Source organism: Petaurus breviceps, unplaced genomic scaffold (genome assembly GCF_028583685.1).
Source record: "Petaurus breviceps papuanus isolate PSGF00001 unplaced genomic scaffold, PetGlider_PUasm1.0 90638, whole genome shotgun sequence".
NCBI classification, from domain to species: Eukaryota; Metazoa; Chordata; class Mammalia; order Diprotodontia; family Petauridae; genus Petaurus; species Petaurus breviceps.
In genome coordinates, this window is record NW_027187295.1 from 5,284,033 (window position 1) to 5,310,046 (window position 26,014).

Genomic DNA, 26,014 nt, shown 5'->3' on the forward strand with positions numbered 1-26,014 from the left:
TGAACTCTGGTAATTATTCATAGTTTATTATGATCTAAAATCAGTTTTCTTAAAATTTTCTCATCAGAATATCCACATCTATGCCCTTATTAGGGAGTAGGCTGTTTAAATTATCTGTAGTAGAATAAACAGCATGATTCAGAGATAACTAGATATGTTTATTACATAAAGGAATAATACACATATATGTATATATACATATATGGACCAAGAATAGTTCTTACAATTAGTAAAAATGTGCTATTTTTGCAGATATATTGTGATCCTAGAAAATATTCAAATTAACTTTTGCAGAGAGGAACTCCTTCCATTATTAAAGACAACTCTTGAGCTTCTGTATTTAAAGCATTTGCTATAGGCCTTCTTGACAGGAGACCATGGTTTCGTCTGATTTTTCCTATAATATTATTCTCCCTTTTGGATGAGCTAGGGTTAGTTGTACCCCAGTTTGCCATATGATGAAAAACCCCTGGAAATGTAACATCTGAATTTTCATTGTCAGTTCTTATTTTAGTGGCAAGAATCTTCTTCAGTGTAAGATCATTCATGCACTGAGGCTCTCTGTTCCCTTTTGGCTTTTGTTCAGGGTGATATAACTTTCTGTTGACAAATGTGCTTCCAGGTTTAGCATAAATTCCAGTCTTGGTAATGGTAGGAAGAAAAACTCGAGATGACATTTTCCCTGCAGCACTAAGGGATGAATCTTGAAGATAGCTAGGAAAATGGTGATTTATTTTATAATCAAAGAGAAATTTACTTGAATCAGGATCACTTGATTGCAAAGGGTGTAGACTATCTACTATTAAATTCTCATTCAAATCTGTTGAATCTTGATGATTATTGAGTCTTTCAAAACTATCTTTAGATCTTTCAGGTAAGTGGTCACATTTGCCTTCTTTAAAGAGCAATCCAGTGCCAGGTATAAAAAGTTCTGGATACACCTGCTTTGACAGATGAGTGGCAGCTGTGTGTGGTACTTGCTTTTGTATGTGTCCATCAATCAATGAATTTTTCCAGATTAAAGGGTTATAGATAATTTGGCCATCGATAGGGCATGAATTACATATGTTTAGTAACCAATTGTCAATACATTTCCTATGAAACTTTAAAAATATATATATTAGAATTGTAGTCATCTTGATTATAATCATCAGTAATACACTATATAAAGTCTCATCAAAACATGAATATAACAATTAAACAAAGACTAAAGGTATTATTCATTTCTAAAGGAGGTATGCTTCAAATTCTTGATAAGTCAGGGTACCTTAAATCCAATCTGAGCTATCATTTTATGTACTGATTAAATTCTGAATCATCTGATAAACACTGCTTTTACAGGTCATATTAAAGACTCAAGATTAAATTTTATTAAATGGTTAATTCCATTTAAATTTATCCATATATTTATTTTTCTAGTTCAGAAATTAATGAAACTTTTAAAATTAATTATTATTAAAAGTTTCATACTCTGGCTTTAGTTCACATGGAACAGTTATTACCACACATTTATATAATATGCAATGTGTACATATATGCTTATATATATATCTATATACGTACACGTATAAATAAATATGTGTGTGTGTGTATATATATATATATACACACACACATACCTATATACACACATATACACACTCATATACTTTTTTGGGGTAGTGAGACTAAATCTATATCACTCAGGCTGGAAGAACAGCAGCCATTCACAGGCCTGACGCCCTGTTCCATTTCCAACTTGGGCCTGACCTGTCCCTCCTTAGGCAGCCCAGTGGCCCTTTGCCCTTGTGGACTTGTCACACTGGTACTGAATTTAGTACAAACACACAACTGGTCCTAATGCAACTCAGAATTCTCAGACTTGTAACCCACTAGCCTCAGCCTCCCCAGTAGCAATGTTTGTGGGCATGCACCATTGTCCCATGACAGAGGATATTTTTCATTCAAAAATTCTAAAGCATTTGATAAGATAAAAATATAAGTATTAACATCTCTCTTTAAATGGATGCAGCATGACATTAAGAAGGACCAAAACCTTGAACTCTAATTTCATTTTACTGGAGAAAAAGATGAATCATAATTAGGAGTCCTTCCTTAGGGGGTGGGACATTCTTCTAAATTCTAAGGTCCTCTCAGTTCTAAGATACTATGATCATGCAATTCTGCTTTATCTCAATGCCAAATTTCTGCAAAATTTAATAAAGGGATTGAACTTCCCATCCCTAGTCTACTTATTCACTCTGTATACTTTCTAGCACAGCACCAGTGACATAATAGATTATTAAATTACTCATGTATTTACCTATGTGTGAAGCCTTGAAATATAGTTAAATGTTGAAATGAAGGAACAAGGCTGACCAAAACGCCATGGATGGTCTACTATTAAGTTTTGTCTTTACCTTGTGATTACATGATAATTGTCTTGTATGCTGACCAAGACAAAATGCCTTCAAACAAAGTCGACACTGGTTCCCTGGAGCAAGCAGCTTACTGTTCTTTGTAATTAATATGAGAGGAAGTGATGTTACTACATGCTTTGGTGTGCAAATGATACTGAAATAAGAAGAAACATGGAAGTATAAATATTGATTTATGGTTATGGATCATAAAATAATTATACTACTGCTATAATGTTGTCCCTCAGAACTAAAGACAATGCTAATTATTACCCCCAGGGTTTTTCTTTGTTTGAAGACAATAAAGTTATATGAAATATAAAGCTTGAAAAAATCTGCTCTATTTCTCATCCTGAACAATTCTAATAACACTTAGGAAGGTGGAAAAACACTTAGAGGTTTGATTCAAAGAATAATTCCATTATACTTCAATTAAACAAACATTTATTAAACATTATGTGTATGTGCAACATACCTTTTTTGGAATTGTATTTAAAGTTCTATTAGTCCCCTGATAAATTTCTGGGGTGGTTATTAATATATTATTGATTATAAATTCTGGTTTATCATTCATGTGGTGATTAATTTTTCAGTCACAGTCAGGATCAAAGAAGCACACTAAGTCATAGAAGGGATGCAATCCATATCATTGGAAGAACAGCCAACACTGATAAAATTATAGATCACTGAAGTATAAGTATAAACAGGAATAAGAATAAACGGGCAGTGTAGTAGGCCTTCTATCTCATTAAAATGTAGGTTTATGGAGTAGAGTTTCCTTTCTTTCTCAACAACAAGAGAGGAGGAACTTAACAAATGAGCTTTTCACTGAATTCATTATTCTTTAAACATCATTAACCTATATGTCTGTGTAGGGAAATAAAAAAATAGGGATCCTTAAAGGAAAGTACTCTTCTCGCCTTCTGGAAAGGTCAATCTTGAAAACATTATTGAAATAATTCATATTGGGAAGAAATTACTTGAGAGAATTCATAAATGATAGAGAACTTTCTGGATTAAACTTACTTAAAATGTCATTCTTACCTTTTTTCAATGTGTGTCATCTCTTCTTCAGTCTGATTTGTAAGTTCTGTACTTTTTATGATTCTCCTTGAAGGACATAACCCTGGATTTTTTTCTAGTGATTTCCACCTCTGATTTCTCTTCTGTGTTAGTTAAAAAGAGGTGATTATTTTGTAATTCAAAGGATATTTTCTATATAAATTTTCTGGCTAAAAATTAGTGACATGAAAATAAATTATGAAACATTTAGATATTTATTAAAGAAGAGTTTTTTCTTTCCTAACCTACATATTATTTTATATTATATTACAATTAACAATGTTTCACACTGCAACATAGAGTTGTAGTACCACAGCATATATTAAGGTAAACTATTAAAAACAATGAAGTAATTTTCATAAAAACTATTTTGTTACATCCATGTTTTATTCTCTTTTATCTAAAAATAGATAGCAGGTATCATCACTAGTTGATATTTGATAATATTTTCTAAGTAGCAGGAAACCACCATTTATAAATTTCTAATCAAATGGAATTCTTCCTTTCGTAGCCTGTAATGGAGGCATGATATAGTAGAGATGTTATTTAGATATTACCTGGAATACTCTCTCTGCCAGAAGCAGAAAAGCTAATTGGCTTGCCTCAATGGTAACTTCATCTTCGAAGAGTGATAGAAGGAAGGAGAGGAACAATTAATGTGGGTCTGATTCTCACCAATAATGAGGAACTGGTTGCTGAGATAAAAATAATAGGAAACTTAAGTGGAAGTAACCATTCCATTTAGAAAGTTGTATTAGAAATGGAAAGGAAAGGTAGAGTAAGTCAAACATACATCTTAGGTTTCAGAAAAACAGCAGATTTTAAAGGGTTCAAAGAAAGAATACATAGGTTTCCATGTCCCTAAAATTCTAGGATGTGTGGCAGCCAGCAGGCATAAGAAGCTCTTAAAAAATCTGAAGACATATGGAAAAATGATTCTAATGAAGAAATGGGAGCATCTTTTAGAAACACTGGTGCGGACACAGATGGAATTCATCAACTACTTCAGATTTAAATGTCATTTAGTAGAAAATAAAAGCAAATGAAGGGAACTGAGGATGAATACAAAAGCATGAAATGATCCTATAAGAATAAGGTCCAGAGTGGTGAAGCTTGAATAAACTAACATGGGTGAGGAATGTTAAAGACAGAAAAAAAATGTTATTTAATGTTAGGCTGAAGAGAAGAGAAAGATCAAAGAAGGAATAAGACTACTGCTTAAAATTGCTATTATGAAAATGGATGGCAGGAGAAAAGGCAGAAGTACTTCTCTTTTCTATTGCTTCTGTTTTCTCTGAAAAAATATAATTTTCAGATGGAAAGAACAGATCAAAAATAACTAAGAGGGAGCTGAAACCCCATAAAAGTTAGATGAAATGAAAAGTAAGAGAGCACCTTCCTGTCCTTGGAGACTTGAGATGAAGAGGTTAAGATGAATGCTTTTCTGACTTAAACAACTGGTAGATGTGATTGCTAAGACACTGCCAGTAATCTTCATAAGATTTTGAAGAGAGGAATATTGGAAAAGAAATGTCTTGATTTGAAAATAAAAAGTAGAGGCTGCCAGTGAGGTTGATTTTGATTTCTAGCAAAATTCTAGGAAATATTATTAAATGGCTATTTGGTGAACTTTTAGTTAGAACCAATCACCAAGAGCTGCAGTGATTTCACACAGAATAAGTCATGCTGAACTAACAACTTTTTTCTTTTTGACAAGACAGGTAGATTATAGGAATATTACATATTTTAGATTTTAGGGAAAAAATTGACAAAATCTTTTCTTCTATCCTTGTAAGAAGAAAAAAATATAATTAGGTTCAGTGGTGTCAAATTCAAATAGAAATAGGGGCCACTAAACCAACCATACTTAAAGATCTCTGCAGGTAGTTGCATATTGACTTAGAAAACTACACTATTATTACTTCTTTTTTATTATTATCAATATATGAAGACATTAAAATCAGGTAAGAACTGTGTTTTAATCTAGTTCAAGTCACCTTAGAAATGTTATGGGATATGTGTTTGACATTTCTGATCCAAACAATAATAGTTACATTACTCCATATTATTTGAATGGTTGAGCACAAAGGATTATTGTTAATTCAACCTTAGAATGAAATCAAGTGGAGTACCCCAGAGATCTTTCTTTGGCTCTGTGTTAACATTTGTATTGTGATTTGGATAAAGATGTATTTCATACACTAATAAAATGTGGAAGGGGCAATAGCATAGAATGATGTCTAGAATGAATCTAATAAGATGAAATAGGGACAAATATAAAGAATCATTTAGGTTACAAAATCAACTTTGTAAACACATTGTGCCTGTCACATAGTAAATACTTAAATGCCTATTATCTTGACAAGATAAAGGGTGTATGGTTAGAAAACAGCTAAAATAAAAAAAATATGAAGGGTTTAGTGAGTCTAAAACTCAATTATCAGTAATCAGTATGATATGATATCCAGGAAAGTTAATGTATGCACAAGCTGTATTGAGAGATGTATTATTCAAGATTAAAGAGGTTAATAGCCCTGCTGTACTTTACTTTGCTTGGACCACATTTAAAGTATAGTGTTCGTTTTTGAATATATTTTAAGAATGATATTGACAAGTTGGAGAATATCCAGATATGGGATATAAGGATGTTAAAGATCATGCCATAGAAGGATCATTAAAAAGAAGTGGGTATTTTCAGCCTGAAAAAGAAAAGACTTTTAGAAGAGACATGCTAGCTATGAATCAATATTTAAAGGGTATCATGTGGCAGGTCAATTAGACTTGTTTTGTTTGGATCCAGAAAGCAAAATAAGGTGAAATGAGTGAAAGTTGCAGAGACAGCTTTATGTAAGGAAATACTTCCTAACAACTGTAGTTATCCAAAAGTGATTCTATGATTAAGGTTCAACATTACTACTAAAAGTAAGAAACTCCTCACTATAATGTTTATTGGCTGAAATCAATGCAGGATAAACTAACTAATGCTGTTAGAAATTATGCATGATGCTAACCATTTCTGAATTTAGGCTGAAGTAAAGCCATCATAAAACATTTACTTGTTATCATCTATACATTTAGAAGTGACATACATTAGCAATTGACTATCTGGTAGATATCAATAAGATGATAATTACACCCAAAACAAAAAATATTGAATCTCAATGAGTTGTCCATTATCATTAAGCCAACTTTTCTCAATATTATAATTATTTTTTTACCATGTATCTGGACCATTTGTTCTTGACCTGTGTCATTTAGTCTATTTTGATCTATAATCACATTTCTATTTTGCCTTTTCTATCACTACTAACCATTCCTCGGTTAGCCCTTATACTTACACCAAACCTTTCTCCCTTTTAAAAAAATTTTTTTGCCCTTTATCCACCTCTTTTTATTTTATTAAACTTTAGAAAGAAATGCATTGCAGTTTACCATCACTATTCTAATGTATTTTTGGATTGCCTTTAGAACCTATACTGGAGAACATAAGAATTGTTTGAGATGAATACTATACCTGTCGAAAGGTAAAAATATGTAGAGGATGACAACAACTAACAAAACATTCGTGGCATAGGTGATATTCAGTACATTCAGTGCACCTAAAAACACCAAAAGAAAGAAAATGCTAGCTCCAAATGGTTTGGAAAATTATGACTAAGTGTCTGATAGATTTCCTAGCAAGCTCTTTCTTCACTTTTCCAAATCCTAGCCATTCTTCAAGGCCTGGTTCAAGCCATGCTTCTGCCATGAAGTCTATTTTTACCTTCATTTCCATTCCTATAGTAGTAGATTAACATTTTGGCATTTAGCATTCTTTTCCATTTAACTTGTTTACTTATTGTTTGATTCATGTTATTCATGTCAGGAACAGTTAGATTATGTTTCCTGAGGGCAAATATCCTGTTTTCCTTGGCACAGTGATGATTAAGTGGTAAGTACTCAACAAATACTTGTTGCTTAAATAAAGAAACATATTTAGCATGTAATTATACTATAGGTCCCTCTGAAATTATAAAATTAAAACTTTTTGCATTAAGGTAAATTTTACAGGATGTTTAAAAAACTTCAATTAACTTCTGATTTTATTCAAAGCTATTGAAACAATACTCTAAATAGTAAAGAAATTTATTCATTCATTAGTATGAAAAGTTCAGGTGAGAATTTACCTTTTTTTGGTGGAAATATAATTTTCAACTGTCATCAAGGTTCTCTTATAGTGCTTCATCAAGGCACAATGGTGATCTGGATTCATGACAGCAGGGTATAAACGATAACATGTTATACCCAGCTAGAATGGACCCCCAAACAGACTATTTCTGCTGCTGTGAAAGAACCAGCCTAGCTAACTATATTTAGAGTAATCATTAACAGACTGGCCTAGAGGTAATGAAATTGTTGATGATGGTGTTCCAAGAAGCACATAAAAATATAACATAGTCTCTCATTCTTGTGCAGATTCATCCTGTTTTCACAGAGTACTGGTAGAAAAGAGGGGCAAAGGGTACTTAGAATCACAAAGTTTTAAACTACATAATGACATTAACTATTGGTGCTCTGAGTTGGTTTGACTTTTTTTGTTCATTATTAATAATGTGAGGTAATATAGAACTGAATCATATCCATGTTCACATTCTTTGCCATAGGAAGAACTAGATCTATAATTTCATTGGTATAAAAACTCCTGGGTAAGGAAACTTCTACCAATGCAGGTCAGCATTGTTTGTTTGTTTGTTTTGCAACTTAAGAGTCTTAGAGAGTTGCCTAAAATACTGAAATATTAAATGAGATGTTCAGGTCACACACCTAGCATGTGTCAGTGGTGGGACATGAACAGAAATCTTCCTTGTTTTGAGACCAGTTCTCTACAGTAACACTTTTATGTGTAATGAAATCAGAATGCAATTGTAGCTTAATAGAAAGATGGTTCAAAGGTTTTTCTAGGAAAGGTAAATAAAGGAGTTGGCAGAATTGGTTTCATCATGTGTCCTAAGGCAACAAGTAACACCTATGTCATGGGAAAATTTGTCATTTGACTTAGCACTCAATGATAAACACAAGCAGACAAATATAAAGAAAATTATAATTCATGTTCTAGTACTTATTGAGGATGAGGAAATAAAAGAAAACTTTATGAAGAGCTGAATAAACTTGTCCAGATTAAGTCAAAATATATCTTAATATTTAATATTTTCAGTGCAAAGATGGTTACAGATGAGTATAGTGAAGACTATGTTAGAAAGTAGCAGTTAGGAAGTGCAGTTAATAGAAATGGACATGGAATAAGGAAGGCCTGAGTTCAAATCTTGCCTCAGACAATTACTACTTGTGTGGGCACTTAATTGCTGTTTGTCTCAGTTTCCTCCTCTACCTCCCAGGGTTGTTGTGAGAATAAAATTGAAAAGTGCTTTGTAAGCCTGAAAATGTTATATGAATGCTAATTTGTTATTATTATTAAAAATTCTGGGTTTAGAATCAAAGTCAAAGGTTTTTGGGCTATTACCTAGAATTTCACCTCTCTATTATATTCTCTAATGAGTATTTTCTTTAAAAAGTGATATGGAAGGTATGTGACATAGTAAGCACTGGATAAATCATATATCATTAAAACAAAGGGCAAAGTCACTACAAATATATAAGTGAATTGGGTCCAGAATTAAATAGTAGAACATGATGGATAACATTTAGGAAAGTAACTAGGTATTCAAAGAATTCAAGCTGCTTACTGCTTAAAAGCTCATCTTTTTAAAACTATTATTCTTTGGTTGATGGTATATGGCTCTGACTCATGGAACACCACGATCCCTGAAAAATCAAAATCAGAGGTTTCACAAAGAGAAATGATAAAAGGTACAATGGGTATAGTTAGGTTACAGCATATTGCCTAAAATGAGTTGTGTGAAAAAAGTGAGGATCATCAGTGTATGATGTATGACCATCATGTATGACCAGGTGGATCAGTCTTGTAATGAGAGAAAAGGATTACAGGTACATAGTCTGAGTATTGCTCTAGTACTCCCTAAATGATAAAGGAAACAGAAGAAGGTCTCCATCTTGGGTGAATCTTCTATGGAAGACTTACAAAAAGACACAGACAAAATGGAAATGATTGTGATTTGTGCTGGTGGAGGGATTATGTCCACCAATAAGCTTATGAATCCATCCAAACACATTTCCCTTAAAGACAATACAGGATAGGACGTGTCATTTCATTTGTCAAGGTAACTTGTATAGGAGAAAAGTCCCCCTTATCAATGGATATCAGATCCTTTCTGTAACTTAAAGTCTTAGAGAATTTTCTAAAACACTGAAAGTCTAAGTGACGTGTCCAGGGTCACAAGTCAATTTGTGTTAGCAATGGAATTTGAATTCAGGTCTTCCTATCTCTGATGACAGCTCTTTATGAACTAGGTCACACTGTCTCAAAAAGTCAATATTTTTTATTGAATATACTCACCAATAAATAGACAAATGACACTTGCTATTACTGTTTTTAACTTTTTATTGCTTACTGTTCTCAGCTCTTAATCACAATAAAGAAGGAAATCAATGGAGGATGCAATCATTTGTTTTTTGTTTTTTTTTTTTGAGGGGGAGAAGGCAAGGCAATTGGGGTTAAGTGCCTTGCCCAAGGTCACACAACTAGTAAGTGTGTCAAATGTCTGAGGTAATATTTGAACTCAGGTTTTCCTGACTCCAGGGTTGGTGCTCTATTCACTGCACCATCTAGCTGCCCCAGAATACAATCTTTAATCTTCAATTTATGTATATTTGACTTTTGACCACTTAAGGTATTACATATAAGTATATGTATTCTAATATTCTCAAAATTCACTTCACACAGATAATAATGTACTTTTTTGATCACCTCACTTAAGAGGAGCTCTAAAACAATCTTTCTGCTCAATTACATACTGCAATGCATTGGAAATGAATATAATTTAGAGTAATGTAAAGCAACAACAAACCAAAGCCCTTCTACCTTTAACCTTCCTGGAGCATGTTTCAATGAGTGCTCAGTAAAGCTAATAATTATTTAGACTCTTCACTAATTCATGATCAATATGCTTAAGATAAAGATTTCCTATAATTCAGAAAACCTAAAATAATAAAACAATAGTAAAATCAGTCACATTTATAAAGCACATTAAGGTTTGCAAAGCCTGTATAAAACTTTATCTCAAACTTCACAACAACTGTTTGATGTAAAATATATAGAGATTTTAAATCTTTATTTTACCAGTAGTAAGTGTTGGAACCAGGATACAAACCCAGGTCTCCTGATTCCAAGTCTAACTGTTTCTACTACACCAGGTTGCCTCTCATGAACATTATTATTCTCTTCTATCGTTAGAGTACAGTATGTTCTATAACTGATCATTCTTTTATCTTCTAATCAGTTATATTCTGAGAGTAACTATATATGTAGCACTTTTAAGATTTACACAACTCTTTGCATACAACACTGTGAAATCACAAGTATGGGTTTTATTGTTCATGCTTTACATGTGAAAATTTGAGAGTCAATAGAGTTGAATAACTACATTTATAGAACACAGTGTTAGATTTGTCACAGTCAGATCTCCTTATTCTAGTTTTCTACCTACAGACTATTTATACTTAAAGAAATGATCACATAAATTTTGGGTTTTCTTTCACTAGCACATGTCAAAGCCCCTATGCTCCCTTCCTAATTTCTGTAATTCTCTCCAAATCTTTCTATAAACCCTCCATAGGGGATCTATTCAATATACCTTCCTGATTCTATATCTTGAAAGTTTTAATGTAGCATTCATTTATAGAAAGAATGTCAATATGGATGCAGTTTACTTCTAGAAGTATGCCAACTCACTGGCAATTGGATGACGGTTATATACTGAGAATTAAATTTAAATTAATTAAACAATTAAATCAATGTTAGCTGATGGTCTAAGAATTATGTAATTCATAGTACCTTCCATCTCCATTTCCAAAGTTAAATCATTGTCACTGCAGGACTGATGGCTGTTGTTGTACTTTGATTTTTCAGTTCACCGTGGGGAAAAAAAAATATCACCGTTGTGTATAGTAGGCTAAATTTTGTTTATGCCACCTTTGATCTATCCCTCCTCTACCTAAGGCAATGGTTTACGTGTCTTCATTATATCCTGCTTTCTTTCACTATATTTCTCGGGTTTGCATAAGCTTAATTAAATTCACCTGCACCTCTTTATTGCTTCTCAACCAACCAATCAACAAATATTTATTAAATACCTACTGTGTGACAGAGGTTATACTAGGTGCTAGATATACAAATACTAAATGTAACAATTGCTATACTCAAAGAGTTTACATTTTATGAAGGGAAACAACCTGTATATATCTAAGTAGACGCAAATATATACAAAGTAACATAAAGTTCTTTTTTCTTTTTTTTGAGGGGGAAAGAGCTTTGAAGACAAGCAGGGCTTCTCAGAGATAGGTAAAGGGTTAAAGAATGCATTTCAGACATGGAGATAGCCCATGGAAAGATATGGAGATAGGATTATGATTAAATAGTATGTCTGACAGCTTTCCTACAAAGCTCTTTCCTTACTCTTCACTTTTCCAAATCCTACCCTTTCTTAAAGGTCTGGTTTAAGCATACCCCTCCATGAAGTCTTCCATGACTATTTTCACCCTAGTAATCTCTCTTCCACACTATTAAGTTGTATAATATGTGAAGAACAAAGTGGCCTCACCGGGAAGTCTGGAGTCGGACTGTGAAGGGCTTTAAATGCAAAAGAGAAGTATTTCATTTTAAAGGCAATAGGGAGCTCATGAGCCTCTTGAGCAGAGAACTGAAATGGTCAGACCTGTGTTCTAGGAGTATCAATTTGGCATCTATAAGGAGTATGAAGTGGAGAATAAGAAAAGGAAACGAAGTAGGAGGCTATTGTAATAGTCCTAACGACAAGTAATGAAGTTCTGAACTAGAGTGAAGGCCCTGTCATGGGGAAAATGGGAGGGATCTGAGAGATGTTGTGGAGACCAAAGCAATAACCTGAAAACTCACTGGAGCCTGGGGAGAAAAGTGAAAACAAGGTGAGTTGTATGATGGAGGTAAGTAACCTTAACAGAAACTGGAAGTCAGGAAGAAGGGCAGGTTTAGGGGAAGGAATGAATTGACAAGTTGAGTATGAGGAACCTGTGGGACATCTATTTGAAAATGTCTCTAAGACAAATGATAGCATGAGAATGAAGATTAGGAGGGAGCTGGATTTATAGATTTGAGAGTTATCTGTGTAAAGACAATAACTTAACCCTTAGGAAAGTCACAGAATATCAGAACTCAAAATCAAATCATGCAATCCTATATATATATGAATAGGGCACAGAATGGGAAAGGCTCTTAGAGATAATCTTATCAAATCCTTTCATGGTTCAAATGAAGTAACAGGTCTATGGGGGTGAAAGTGACATAGCTAATAAGTAGCAAAGTCACAACTTGAACCCAAGGCTTCTGACTCCACGTCCAGTAGTCTTTCTACTATAACATCCTTCCTCCTGTGCCTACCCTTTGTCATTGGTAGTTCCCATGCTCTAACTCTGCTCTCCCCACCTCTATCCAGGACACAAAGTATAAACTAGGAGTTATTCATTTAATCACAACAATCATTTAATAGCAACTGTATGAAGATAACTGACCAAAGAACTAGAGTGGGTGAAAAAGATATGAATATACTCTAAAAATAAATGTTTCTCCCTAAGGTTTAACAAGTACATAGTTCTTATACTGTGTATGCAAGACACATACATACATACACAAATGTGTATATATATATATATATGTGTGTGTGTGTCTATAAAACATATATATTTTCTTGCTATCCTGATACCTTTTAATTTATTACTTACCATATGAAATTGAAAACTAAGTAAGAAGAAGAATTTACTTCAAATATGTAAAAAATAGAATTAGCAGAGACTTCTAATAGCTTCAAGAATTAAATTCTGACTTATTTGGAAAAGAAAACTTATAGCATACTTAATAGTCATTGGACTATATAAACTACAAAAATGAATGTTTGGAATATAGTTTTAGTTTCTGAAATCACCACAATAAATTTCTAAAATTTCTCATACTGTTCCTTTATTAAAAATATTTAATATTATGCTAAGCACAATATATCCTTGATAATTTTTATGAAGTCTCTACTGGAGGAAGAAAAAAAGCATTATGATCACTTGGTTACTTTTTTTTCTTCCAACTTGAACATTAAGGACACTACAAAATTTCCTACAGAACAAAAACATGACAATAAAACAAGGCTAAACTGGTATTTGAGATATTCTAATAAACTAAAAATAATCTAATTAACTAAGAATTGCCAGAATACTTTTGTTTCAAAATTAATGAAAATCTTTATTAGTTCATTTTCCTAAGGACCATAAGTTAAATTTATTTATGATTGATGCAGTGTTCTTCAGTCTATTAATCTGAGCATGTTAGGATTGTAGTATACTTTAACAATTAAACAATTATTTATTAATCAACTACTGTATGCTAGATATTTTCCTAGGCATGGAGGACACAAAGATGAAAATTGCAGCCCCTACCCTCCAGCAGCTTACAGTCTAATGAGAGATTATTATTATTTATTATATTAGTGCACAAATAATAACTAGGATTGTATAGTTAGTGCCTTGAGGTTTTCAAAGTGCTTTATAAATATTATCTCATTTCATTCTTATAGCAATTCTGAGAGGTAGGTACTATTATTTCTATTTTACACATGAAGAAACTGAGATACAGAAGCTTAAGTGACTTGCTCAGGTTCATACAGCTCTTAAGTGTCTGAAGCTGAATTTGAACTCTAGTCTTCCTGACTCCAGGCCCAGGACTCTATCCACTGCACTGCTTGGCTATCTCATGTACTGTCTCATACACAAATAAGTATGATACAAAGCAGAATACAATAAATAAGGGCAATGGAGGGGTCTAAACAAAGTGGAGAGGTCTAAATAAAAAACAAAGCAATATGAGATAGAGATCACTGTTATCTGTGAGGAAATAAGGAAAAATATCATGGAAAAGGTGAAGCATAAAGTGGTTCCTGGGGAAAGTGAAAGATTTTTACCAGGTGAGAATGTGGCCTGGTCAACAACCTGGGCAAATGCAGGGAATTAGAAAAGAGAACTACACGGAGCAATAGATATTAGTTTGGTTTGGTTGGAACATGGAGTGGTGCTCCCACATGAAGGAGAGTAAAGTGCAATAAAGGTGGAAAATTCTTTTTCATTTTAAAAGATGAATAGAAAAATAACAAAAACTAGATTTATTCAAAATATGTGCCAAAAAATGACTCAGAAGCAAAGTAGAATGGACAAATAACTTAAAAATATATGGGAAAGCTGATGAAAAAAGAAACCGTCAATAGATTTTAATGGTCCATTTAAAAAGGATGGTATTACCAGAAGATTTGATTTGTTACGTCTTTGTCTCAGATTTTCACCAACTGTCCCCCATGCCTGGAATTTTGATCCTCCTCATTGCTACCTGTTGGCTTCCTTCAAGTCATAGCTAAAATCTCCTCTTATGCAGAAAACCTTTCCCTATTCTCAATGCTAATGCCTTCCTTTTGATATAATTTCCAATTTATCCTGTATGTATCTTGTTTGTATCTGTTTGCATGTTGTTTTCCCCATTATAGTATAAGCAATTTGAGAACACAGATTGTTTTCACTTTTTTTTTTGTATCCCTGGTGCTTAGCACAGAGTTCTTAATAAATGTTTGTTGATTGACTAATAATTAAGTGTATTGGCCTCTGGGAAAGCACAGGTTCTCTTCCATGTGATCAAAGGCTTCTTAACCTTCTTTTGTGTGACAGATCCTTTTGGAGGTCTGGTGAAACCTATGGACCCTTTCTGAAAATGACAGTTTAAATGTATAAAATAAAAATAAGATCACAAAGGAAATTAATTATAGTATAATACAGTTATTAAAATATATTTTTAAAAATTCATGGATCCCAGATGAAGAAACCCTTGGGCACAAAATCTCAAGATCTCCATAAACCTCCATTAATGGGAAGAAAAGAGTGCAAAAAGACCAGAAGTGTTAAGTCTGAAGCACTCTTTAGTTGACTTCCATACTACAGTCACCAGAGAAATATGCTGTGCCTAGAACTCTTGTTCTGGAAAGCTATTTTATTATTTAATTTATTTTTTTTAAGCAATTGAGGTTGAGTAACTTGCTCAAGGTTACACGGCCAGTTATTTCTGGGTGTGGTACTAAGTATCAGAGCCCGGATTCGATCCCCTAGGTCATCCCACACTGGGGCTGGTGCTCTTACTCACTGTGCTACCTGGCCACCCCAACTGGAAAGCTATTTTAAAGCCCCAGGATTACATGGAATCAAAACAAGGAACCAGAAGCTGTGAAGGTAAAATGTTGAAATCCCATAACTACTGAGTATAGTAGATGCTCCCCTGATAATTAACTCTGAATGTGAGTTTTCAATTAGGTGAAAAGACAGTAGCAAATGCTAGGAAAGAAACCCTTAGACTGGAACATGCAATGCTTCTAGGAAATTGCTATTCACTTTGAAAGATTGGCAATTTGATAATCTCTATCACTGTAGCCTGTAGCCCCTCAATGTTTCTTTAATTTTTGCATCTGAAAAATTCAAAAAATTCAATAGGGGTCAATCTTCTGGCAATGATCTTCTCTATAAATTAGCTAAGCTGGTACCCCTATCCGAGCTTGGGCTCTTCTTGAAAGGGCTTGAAGAGTCATTTGCATACTAAGAGGAGTCATTAAGCTGGGACTTAATGGGTTAAGAATTTTAATACTGTGAAAGACAAAGGCTATTTTTCTAAAATTTTTTTAAGCAATTGGGATTAAGTAACTTGCTCAAGGTTACATGGCCAGTTATTTCTGGGTGTGGTGCTAAGTATCTGAGCCCCGATTCAATCCCAGGTCATCCCGACTCTGGGGCTGGTGCTCTTACTCACTGAGCAACCTGGCCATCCCCATTTTTCTAATTTTTAAAATGAATTTTAATCGATACTTACTTATAACATGTTCCCTCAATTGGAAACTGTCCACAGTTGTTACATGGGATTCCAAGGTGTTTGTCAAGCCTTTCTTTCTCTGCTGCTGTCACAAGTCTGTTGGAGTTTCTGAATTCATCTAAAATAAGTTTTAAAGGTGCAAATTCTTCCCTGCACAGAGGGCACTTGACAACAGAGTTTTCTGATGACTTATCCTGATGATCAGCCCATATTTTCATACATTTTATATGAACATTATTACCACAACCATACCTGGTGGAAATAATAGAGAATTTGCAAGTTATTTTTTTTTACCAATTATATTATTTCTATTCAATACACCATTCAATTTGTTTCTCTGTTACCTGTGTGTAGCACTAATGCAATATTTACAATGCCCACAATCACAATAAAGACTATGACTATAAATATCACATGATGTTAGATTGCAAAATATAACAGATTCTCCAGGTAGAAGACAGAACTGAAACATATATTTAGACACCAGAAAAACAAATCCTCAAACCAGCAAGCCAATTCTATCATAGTACCACAGATATTCAGAAGCCATAACAACACAAAGCCACAACATCCTTTACCTTTCCCACAGACCAATATTAGATCAATATCTACTCATGAGCCTGTCTGACTCCTTGTCCAAATCTCCTCTCTCTCCCACCATCTCTCTGGCTCTGGCTACCAGTTTTCTGTGCACTCTGTTTCCCTTCAGCAAACTCCTCCCACCATAGGCTCCATGTCACTACATTCCACCTATTAGGGGGCAAAGTTTATCTTCACAGCAGGGAAGCTTCCTGTGGGCTCTGCTGCACTCTTTAGCAAATTCCCTCCATCACAGGCTCCATGTGATTACATTCAGCCTATTAGGTTGCCGAGTTTACTTTCAAAGCAGGGGAGGTCTTCAAACTCCCCTAGGTCTGTTAAGGGGCAGGGAAGATCTTCAAATTTCCATTCCCATTACACTGTGTATCATCAAGAATTGTCATATCAAGTTAAATATTACCATCAGAAAAAGTTACAACTTTTCCCCCTCATAATTTTGTTTTATTAATTTAGTTTTGAATTATATTCTATTAATTTAGTTTTGAATTATATATAGGTATAATTTCTTTGTCTCTACCAAATTATACATTTCTAGGAGTGCTAAGCAGAAGAGCTAGACCAGAAAAATTCAGCTTATCCTTTCTGTTGATTTATTGTAGGATTTTATTTCATTAGTGCTTCTTTATTTGTAAAATGAAAAAAAATTAACAATCTATAAATCAATCACCTAACATTTATTAAGCATTTATGTGCCAGGCACTTTGCTAAGCATGGTGGATTAAAAAAGAGGCCAAGACAATCCTGTCCTCAAGAAGCTCACAATCCAATTGGAGAGACAACATGCAAACAAATATAAACAAGGAAGCTATATACAAGATAAAAAAGAAATAAAAGGGAAGGCACTAGAATTAAGAGGTCTTTGGAAAGGCATTCTGCAGAAGATGAGATTTTAGTTGGGATTTAAAAGCAAACCTGGGAAATCAGTAGGTGATGAAGGGTGTTCCAAGCATAGGAGACAACCAGAGAGTGTTAGGAGCTAAGAGGTGGAGTGAAGTATCTTATTTGCCACTCGGTGGCAAGTGTCACTGAGTGCAAGAGTATGTGATAGGGAGTAAGGCATAAGAAGACTGGAAAGGTAAGAGGGGACTAGGTCATGAAGGGGTTTGAATGCCAAATAGAGGTATTTTGCATTTGATCCTGGAGGCTATAGGGAACCCACTGGAGTTTATTCAGTAGGAGAGTGACATGGTCAGATCTTCACTTTAGGAAAATCACTTTGGTGGCTGAATGGAGTATGGAGTAGGGAGAAATCTGAGGCAGGCAGACTTACCAGCAGGATATTGCAACAGTCCAGGCATGAGGTGATAAAAACATGTATTAGCATGGTGATGAGTGTCAGAGGAGAGAAGGGGGCATATTTGAGGGATGTTGCAAAGGTAAAATCAATTTTAGGTTTTGGCAAAATGTTGGATGTGGGGGGGGGGGGGGCCAGAGGCAGTGAAAAAGTGAAGATGACTATTAGGTTTCAAACCCAAAAGACTGGGAGGATGGTGTGGTTTCCTTATAATAATAGGGAAGATGGGAGTGGGGTTTAGGGGGAAAGACAAAGAGCTCTGTTTTAGTAAGGTGTCTAATGGACAGCTAGTTAGAGATGTCTAAAGGGCAGCTGGTGATAAGAGATTGGAGAGTCAATACAGAGTCAGAAGAGAGGTTGGGGCAGAATTGGTAGAATATTGTGAGAATTTCTGGGGTGGCTAGGTGGTGCAGTGAATAGAGCACCGGCCCTGGAGTCAGGAGGACCTGAGTTCAAATTCGGCCTCAGATAACACAAAAACTAGCCTTGTGACCTTGGGCAAGTCACTTAACCCCAATTGCCCTCCAAAAAGAAAAAAAAAACAGCAAAAAAAAAATCCCAAGAGAATTACTTAAAAATCTTACCCACTTACCATAATGTTATATATAGTTATATCTTAAAAATCTCAGATTTTAAAAATTATGTTGTCTTCAAGGATTTTATAGGGGAGATGATGCAGGAATTGAGGCATACAATAGATTCTAAAAAGCTATGGAAGATAGAGACTTCAAATAAATATTGACTGTTGATTGTTGTCTAGTGAGCTTGTCATTGTTTCCCGGAAAAATTCTAGAATGGATGTTTAAAGGGAAAGAGTATAAGCATTTAAGGAAGAGGCAGTCACTACAAGCCTATATGAATGAACAGATAATTTTGTATGGTAGACAAGCACACTTTTTATTGGACATGGCTATTTTAATAGGATAGTGGGGAAAATTCATGGACATAATATAACTGGATTTCTACAGGTATCACTTGGTCAATCTCTCATAATACTCTTACAGAGAAATGTGTTTACAACTGTTTGACCAAACCTAGAGTGTTGATTAATGGATCAATATAAGGAGCTCTCTAGAGGACTGCTACCTTAAGGTCCTGTCCTTAACTACATTCTCTTCAACATTTTATTAGTAATTTCAGTGAGACATAGAAAATATGCTTCTCAAGTGACACAAATTAGGGGAGGGATAACACAGCACATAATGACATCATGATCCACAAATATCTCATTATCTCGTCCCTAAACAAGATGAAAATTAATTGGAATAATCAAAATTCTATTCCTGGGCTTAAAAAAACAACTCATAAATACAGATTGGGGAAGAGAGGGATATTTTGGAGTACTGATTATGTCCAGTGCTGGGGATCACATTTTAGAAAGGCTTAAGACAAGCTAGAACATATTGGGGGTGGGGAGAATGTGGTTAGACTGGTAAGGAGACTCAAAAGTAAATCATATAAGAATTGAATGTAGTAACTAGGAATGTTTAGGAAGGGGAAGAGGAGACTTTTAAAGATCTAAAAGGTGGGGCAGCCAGGTGGCGCAGTGAATAGAGCACTGGCCCTGGATTCAGGAGGACCTGAGCTCAAATCCGGCCTCAGACACAACACACACAAAAAAACTAGCTGTGTGACCTTGGGCAAGTCACTTAACCACAATCGCCCTACCTCTCCCCCCTCCAAAAAGCAAAAAAAAAAAAAACAAAACCCAAAACCCCAACCCAAAAAACAAATAAAGATCTAAGAGGTTATCATGCAGCAAAGTATTAAATTGTTTCTGTTTGGCACTAGAAGTCAAATGCCAGACCAATTGATGGAAATTAGGGCAGCAAATTTTAGCTCAATATAAAATAAGGAATAAGTAGAAATAATTAAGGCTGTCCAAAAATGGAATAGATTGCTTTGGAGGATAGTGAATTGTTCATCAGTGACAAGCAGAGATGTGAAATTCAGGATGCAGTGAATAGGACTTATGTTTTGCAAAGGCTGGATTAAAGTATTATCCACCAACAATTTTATGATTAAATGAAATTCTTTACTAATACTTCAGGAAACACTTTGGAAATGGGATATTTTCTTAGATCAGATAAAAGTTGATAAAACACCTGTGGAAAACTAAGGTTCCTAGAAATTTTGGGAGAAAATTATTAATGGAAATGAATGGAAGAAATGGAAAGAAAAGAATGCAATATTATTTAAGAAGATTATCAGCATGAACAATATTTTAAAATATTGTTTTATTAAATCATTATTTATATAAAATATATTAAACAAATATATAAACTTATATAATTATTAATTTTATTAAATTTAAATATTGAAAAATACTTCAGAAATTTATGTACCTTCAAATATTTAAGCACAAATAAATTTTTGAAGTACTTATCAATTTTTAAAAATAGATTTTTAAAACTATAAGGTATTTTACCATACTAAGGTAAAAGAACAGTTTTATATTTTAAGTAAGTGCTACCATAAATATAATAGTATTACTTTATTTCTTCACCTTCAAAGTATATACACATGTGTGTATATATGTGTGTGTGTGTATGTATATACAGGCATACATATATATTTATATAGATATACCCACAAATAATTTTGAAATTTTGATAAATCACAGGCTAGGATTAATTTTTCAAGTCTAATTTAATTTTTGATCCATTAAAGTTTGCCACAGGAAACATTATGAAAATAATTCTTACAACAGGCTATCCTTTATAGAAAAAGTTTAGTTTTTTCATTTTGGGAAAGCTCATAATTAATAGGTTCATAGATTAAGAGAAATGAAAAGAGATTCAAAAGGTTTTCTAGTTCCATTCTCTTATTCAGCAAGGAGGAAATTGTGGCAGAAAGGGACTGTTTTGTCCGAGGTTTCATAGTTTGTAAGTACCAGAGCTGGGATTTGAACCCAGGCCCCCTGATTCTTAAGCCAGTCTTTCCACTGTATCACCATAAATAACTCTGAATCAATTGAATTGGTACTGACATCACATTCAAAGTTTCATATTGTTCCTGTATTAATGAATCACCAAATGCCATCTCTCTAAATGGTAAAGACAAGTCAATTTAGAAAGAATTTTTCCTTAACTTTCTAATCTTAAGAGAAAAATAACCTGCAGTAGGTAACAGGAAGCTTTTTTTCCAGGAGCTCTTCTTGACATATGGAGCAGATATCATCTGAAAAAATTTCTTTCTGTTTGATGTGTCCATCTGTTTCAACCTGTGGTCTTTTAATTGGCCCTGGAGTCTGGACTCGATGTAATCCCTGTAGCAATTCATTAATTTCTCTTTCCACAAGACCTAACTGAAAAGCATCTGAGGAAAACCCACTCAAAATTAAGATTCATTGATAACCACTTTAAATTGTAGAATTACTTTTTTTTATATAAAAACTGAAATTTTCTTTCAAACATTAGAAAAATTACATTGGGTAAATGATACACAGCTAATTCTGACTGATTTTTGAAATGCCTATTTTCTGCAAAAAGAGAAAATCTGGTTATGGATAGAAAGGAGGTTAACTCTTCTTCATCACCACTAAGAAAAGAGTATGTGGAAAGGTTCAGGGTTTGGTGTTAGTTATGAAATAGAGTGTCATTAAACTTTGGAGGCTCTATTTGTTGTCTGCAAACTGTCTCATTGGACATTATCCTAGTAATAGCAGAAGAAGATAAAATATATAAAATATGCAAATAGTGGGCATAATAGAGGAACTCAAGCAAGAATTGATAGAACATATATAAGGCTGTAAGAATGGGAGGAAAAGAAATAAAAGTATCAAAGAAGTAACAGCAGAAGATTGCTAGTGATTTTTTTTTTTGGCATATATTTGGAAGGGGAAATAAATGTGAAAACAAATTGAAAAATGAAGTTAAACAAAATGAAAAACCCCCCAAAATATATGGAATGGCATATTTGGAGTGAATCATTAGAGACTTGTATACTGTTGAAACAGATTCTGTTACTCATCTTTCTGTGTATCAGTTATGTATGACTCTTCAAAGGGGAGGGAGCCCTGCTAATATAGTCTTTTAATAAAAAGCACTATCAGGGGCAGCTAGGTGGCGCAGTGAGTAAAGCGCTGGCCCTGGAGTCAAGAGGACCTGAGTTTGGATCTGTCCTCAGACATTTAACACAAAAAAACTAGCCCTGTAACCTTGGGCAAGTTACTTAACCCCAACTGCCCTCCAAAAGGCAAAAAAAAAAAAAAAGCACTATGAAATAAGTCAAACGAAATTTAGAGACAATACATACATATGATGTAAGCCTCTGGAAGAAGGGTATTTTTAGGTATGTCAAATGCAGAACTGTTATTACCTTTATCTAAGGTAAAAGAGGACAACAATTGGGGAGAAGGAAGCTTCGAGTTCCATTTTTACCAATGAAGAAAAACTGGTAGAAAGGGAGTGTTCCACTGAAAAGATATTAGAACATGGAAAAGAGGTTATCTATGTCAAGAATCTGGTGAAGAAATTACAAAATGGAGGCTACAGGCTGAGTGAAAAAAAAGGAAAACCAAGCATGTTCTATGTATGATATGATAGAAAATGTACTGGTTTAGGAGACAGAAGACCTAAATTCTGATCTGACTTGGTCAACACTAATTAGTTGTGTTACATTAGTCAAGTAACTCAAGTAATCAATCGATAAACATTTGCTAGAGGCTTCCTTTATGCTCAACAGACATGCTTATTACATGCTAAAAATAGTGCCTATCCTCAGGTAGCCTACATTCTAGTCAGGGAGACAGGTATATAAATAGGCATATATAAGATATATGCAGTATATGTAGAAGATTAGTTTGGAGAAGCTGTGGATACTGTGGGAAGGATGGCAGAGTTTATTGACTAAGGTGTTAACAGATCTATGTTTTTTAGGAAAATCACTTTGGAATCTGGATTGAACTGTAGAAATAACTCAGGAAGTACAATTAAAAGGCTACTGAAGTAGTTCTAGTCAAATAGTGATGATTGTGATATGGATAAAGACTCAGCAAAGGGAACTGAGGTAGGATGATAACCTAAAAAGGAGGGAGTATACAGAAAATAATGTTATTTTCTGGATATAAATAAATATTTATAAATAGAAATTTATTTATAAATTAAATTTAATATATAATATGATATAATATATTATAACGTATAATATTAATATATAATATAAAAATAAATTAAATATAAATAAAAATAAATAAATCTGGATATAAATAAAAATAATGTTAAATGTTGTAGAAGGGTTAAAAAAAGTGAGAAACTGAGAAGAGGCCATTTGTCAATTAAGAGATCACTAGTAATTTTAGAGAGTGCAGTTTTGGAAGAAATGATGAGGTTGGGGCAGGGCAGAGCCAAGATGGCAGCTTAGAAGCAGGAAAACTCCCTGCATTTTCCCCATAATCACCTCAAACACCTATAAAAATGACTCAACAAACTGTAGGACTACAGAATCCACAAAGTGACAGAGAGAAACAAACCTCCCGCTGAAGGCAGCCTGGCAGGTGGACAGGAAGGGTCCACTGCAGTGTGCTGGGAGCAGAGCCCAGCCCTGTGTGAGCCCTCAGTTTTAGCCTCAGGACGGTCCAACCAGCTGAAGCTAGAGGTACGTTGGGAGACTAGATCACCAGCAGCTGGGGCAGTTTCCAGAATTATCAACACATAAATGCCAAAGACAAAGTGAGAGGTCAGTGTAGACTTTGGGAACAGGGAGTACAGGACTGTGGTCTGGCCTCTGCCCCCAGAGGGAGAAGTGGCTGAGGCATGGTGGCTGCTGCTGCATGGCTGCTTCAGAGCTCCTGGCCTGCAGATTGTAGGGGGCAAAGCAACCATTCTGAGGGGTAATCGCTGTTGCTTTCACCTGGCTTGGATCTGGGTTGCTGTCTAGGGTGGAGGTCCTTGGGTGTGTGACCAGTGAGCTAGAGCATGTGGAAGCTTCAGAGAGAGTAGCTAACTAATAGCTCTGGCAGCTGCAAAAACCCCAGTGATTTGGGACAAAGCTTTCCTCTCTGGAAGCAGAGTTCAATTGTGGCAAAAAGCTCAAAAGTCAAGTAATTGAGTGGCAACATGAGTAACCAAAGCAAGCACAGAAATCCAACTTTGGATTCTTTTTTGGGGGACATAAAGGATCAAAGCATGGAACAGGAGGAAGAAAACAAAGTCAGAACTCCTGCACCAAAAGCTTTCAAGGAAAATATAAACTGGTTACATGCCATAGAGGAGCTTAAGAAGGATTTTGAAAATCAAATGAGAGAAGTGGAGGAAAAACTGGGAAGAGAAATGAGAATGATGCAAGAAAATCATGAAAAGAGAGTCAACAACTTGACTGAAGAAAATAACACCTTAAAAATATATTAACTCAAATGGCAAAAGAGGCTCAAAAAGCCAATGAAAAGAAGAATGCCTTAAAAAGCCGAATTTGCCAGATGGAAAAAAGAATCTCAAAAACTCACTGAAGAGAATAATTCCTTCAGAATTAGATTGGAGCAAATGGAAGCTAGTGACTTTATGAGAAATCAAGATACTATTAAATAGATCCAAACACAGGAAAAAATAGAAGGCAATGTAAAATATCTCATTGGAAAAACCACTGACCTGGAAAATAGATCCAGGAGAGATGATTTAAAAATGATTGGACTACCTGAAAGCCATGATCAAAAAAAGAACCTAGAAATCATCCTTCAAGATATTCTCAAGGAAAATTTCCCTGAGAGGGCAAAATAGAGGTTGAAAGCATCCACCAATCACCTCTTGAAAAAAATCCTCAAAAGAAAACTCCTAGGAATATTATATCCAGATTCTGGGGTTCCCAGATCAAGGAGAAAATATTACAAGCAGCGAGGAAGAAACAATTTCAATATTGTGGAAACACAATCAGGATAACACAGGATCTGGCAGCTTCTACCCTGAGGGATCAAAAGGCTCGGAATATGATATTCCAGAGGTCAAAGGAGCTGGGATTAAAACCAAGAATCACCTACCCAGCAAAACTGAGTATCATGTTTCAGGGGAAAATATAGTCATTCAATGGAATAGAGGACTTTCAAACATTCTTGATGAAAAAATCAGAATTGAATAGAAAATTTGACATTCAGATACAAGAAGCAAGAGAAGCATGAAAAGGTAAACAAGGAAAAGAAATCATAAGGAACTTATCAAAGTTGAACTATTTACATGCCTACATGGAAAAACAATAATTATAACTGATGAAACTTTTCTCAGTATGAGAATAGTTGAGGGGAATATAAATGTTTATGTACATATATATGTATATATATACACATACATACATACATTCATAAGTCTATGTAGGAGGGTATCTGGGCATATGAATACATATGTGAGTGTGTGTATATATGTTTACAGGTATACATAGGCAGAGGGCACAGGACCAATTGAATAGGAAAGGAAGATACTTTAAAAGGCGAAATTGAGTGGTGAGAGAGGAATATAATGAGAGGAGATGGGGAGACAGAATGGGGTGAATTATCTCATATAGAACAGGCAAGGGGAAACTGTTACAATGGAGGGGAAGAATAGGAAGGCAAAAGGAAATGAGTCAGCCTTACTCTCACTGAATTTGGCTTAGGGAGGGAATGACATACACACTAAATAGGGTATCTCACCCTACAGGAGA

General features: G+C 34.5%; 1 protein-coding gene across 1 annotated transcript in view; it reads right to left on the reverse strand.

The window, feature by feature from the left end:
• Window positions 1-281: 281 nt before the first annotated feature.
• Window positions 282-26,014, reverse strand: part of ZSWIM2 (zinc finger SWIM-type containing 2) — a 40,089-nt gene continuing 14,356 nt past the window's right edge. The window contains exons 4-9 of the mRNA XM_069064508.1: window positions 21,502-21,703; window positions 16,492-16,743; window positions 6,973-7,057; window positions 3,441-3,562; window positions 2,400-2,553; window positions 282-1,103 (exon numbers count right to left, since the gene is read on the reverse strand). Of these exons, the coding sequence (XP_068920609.1) occupies window positions 282-1,103; window positions 2,400-2,553; window positions 3,441-3,562; window positions 6,973-7,057; window positions 16,492-16,743; window positions 21,502-21,703 (1,637 nt within the window). The remainder of the gene's footprint in view (window positions 1,104-2,399; window positions 2,554-3,440; window positions 3,563-6,972; window positions 7,058-16,491; window positions 16,744-21,501; window positions 21,704-26,014) is intronic.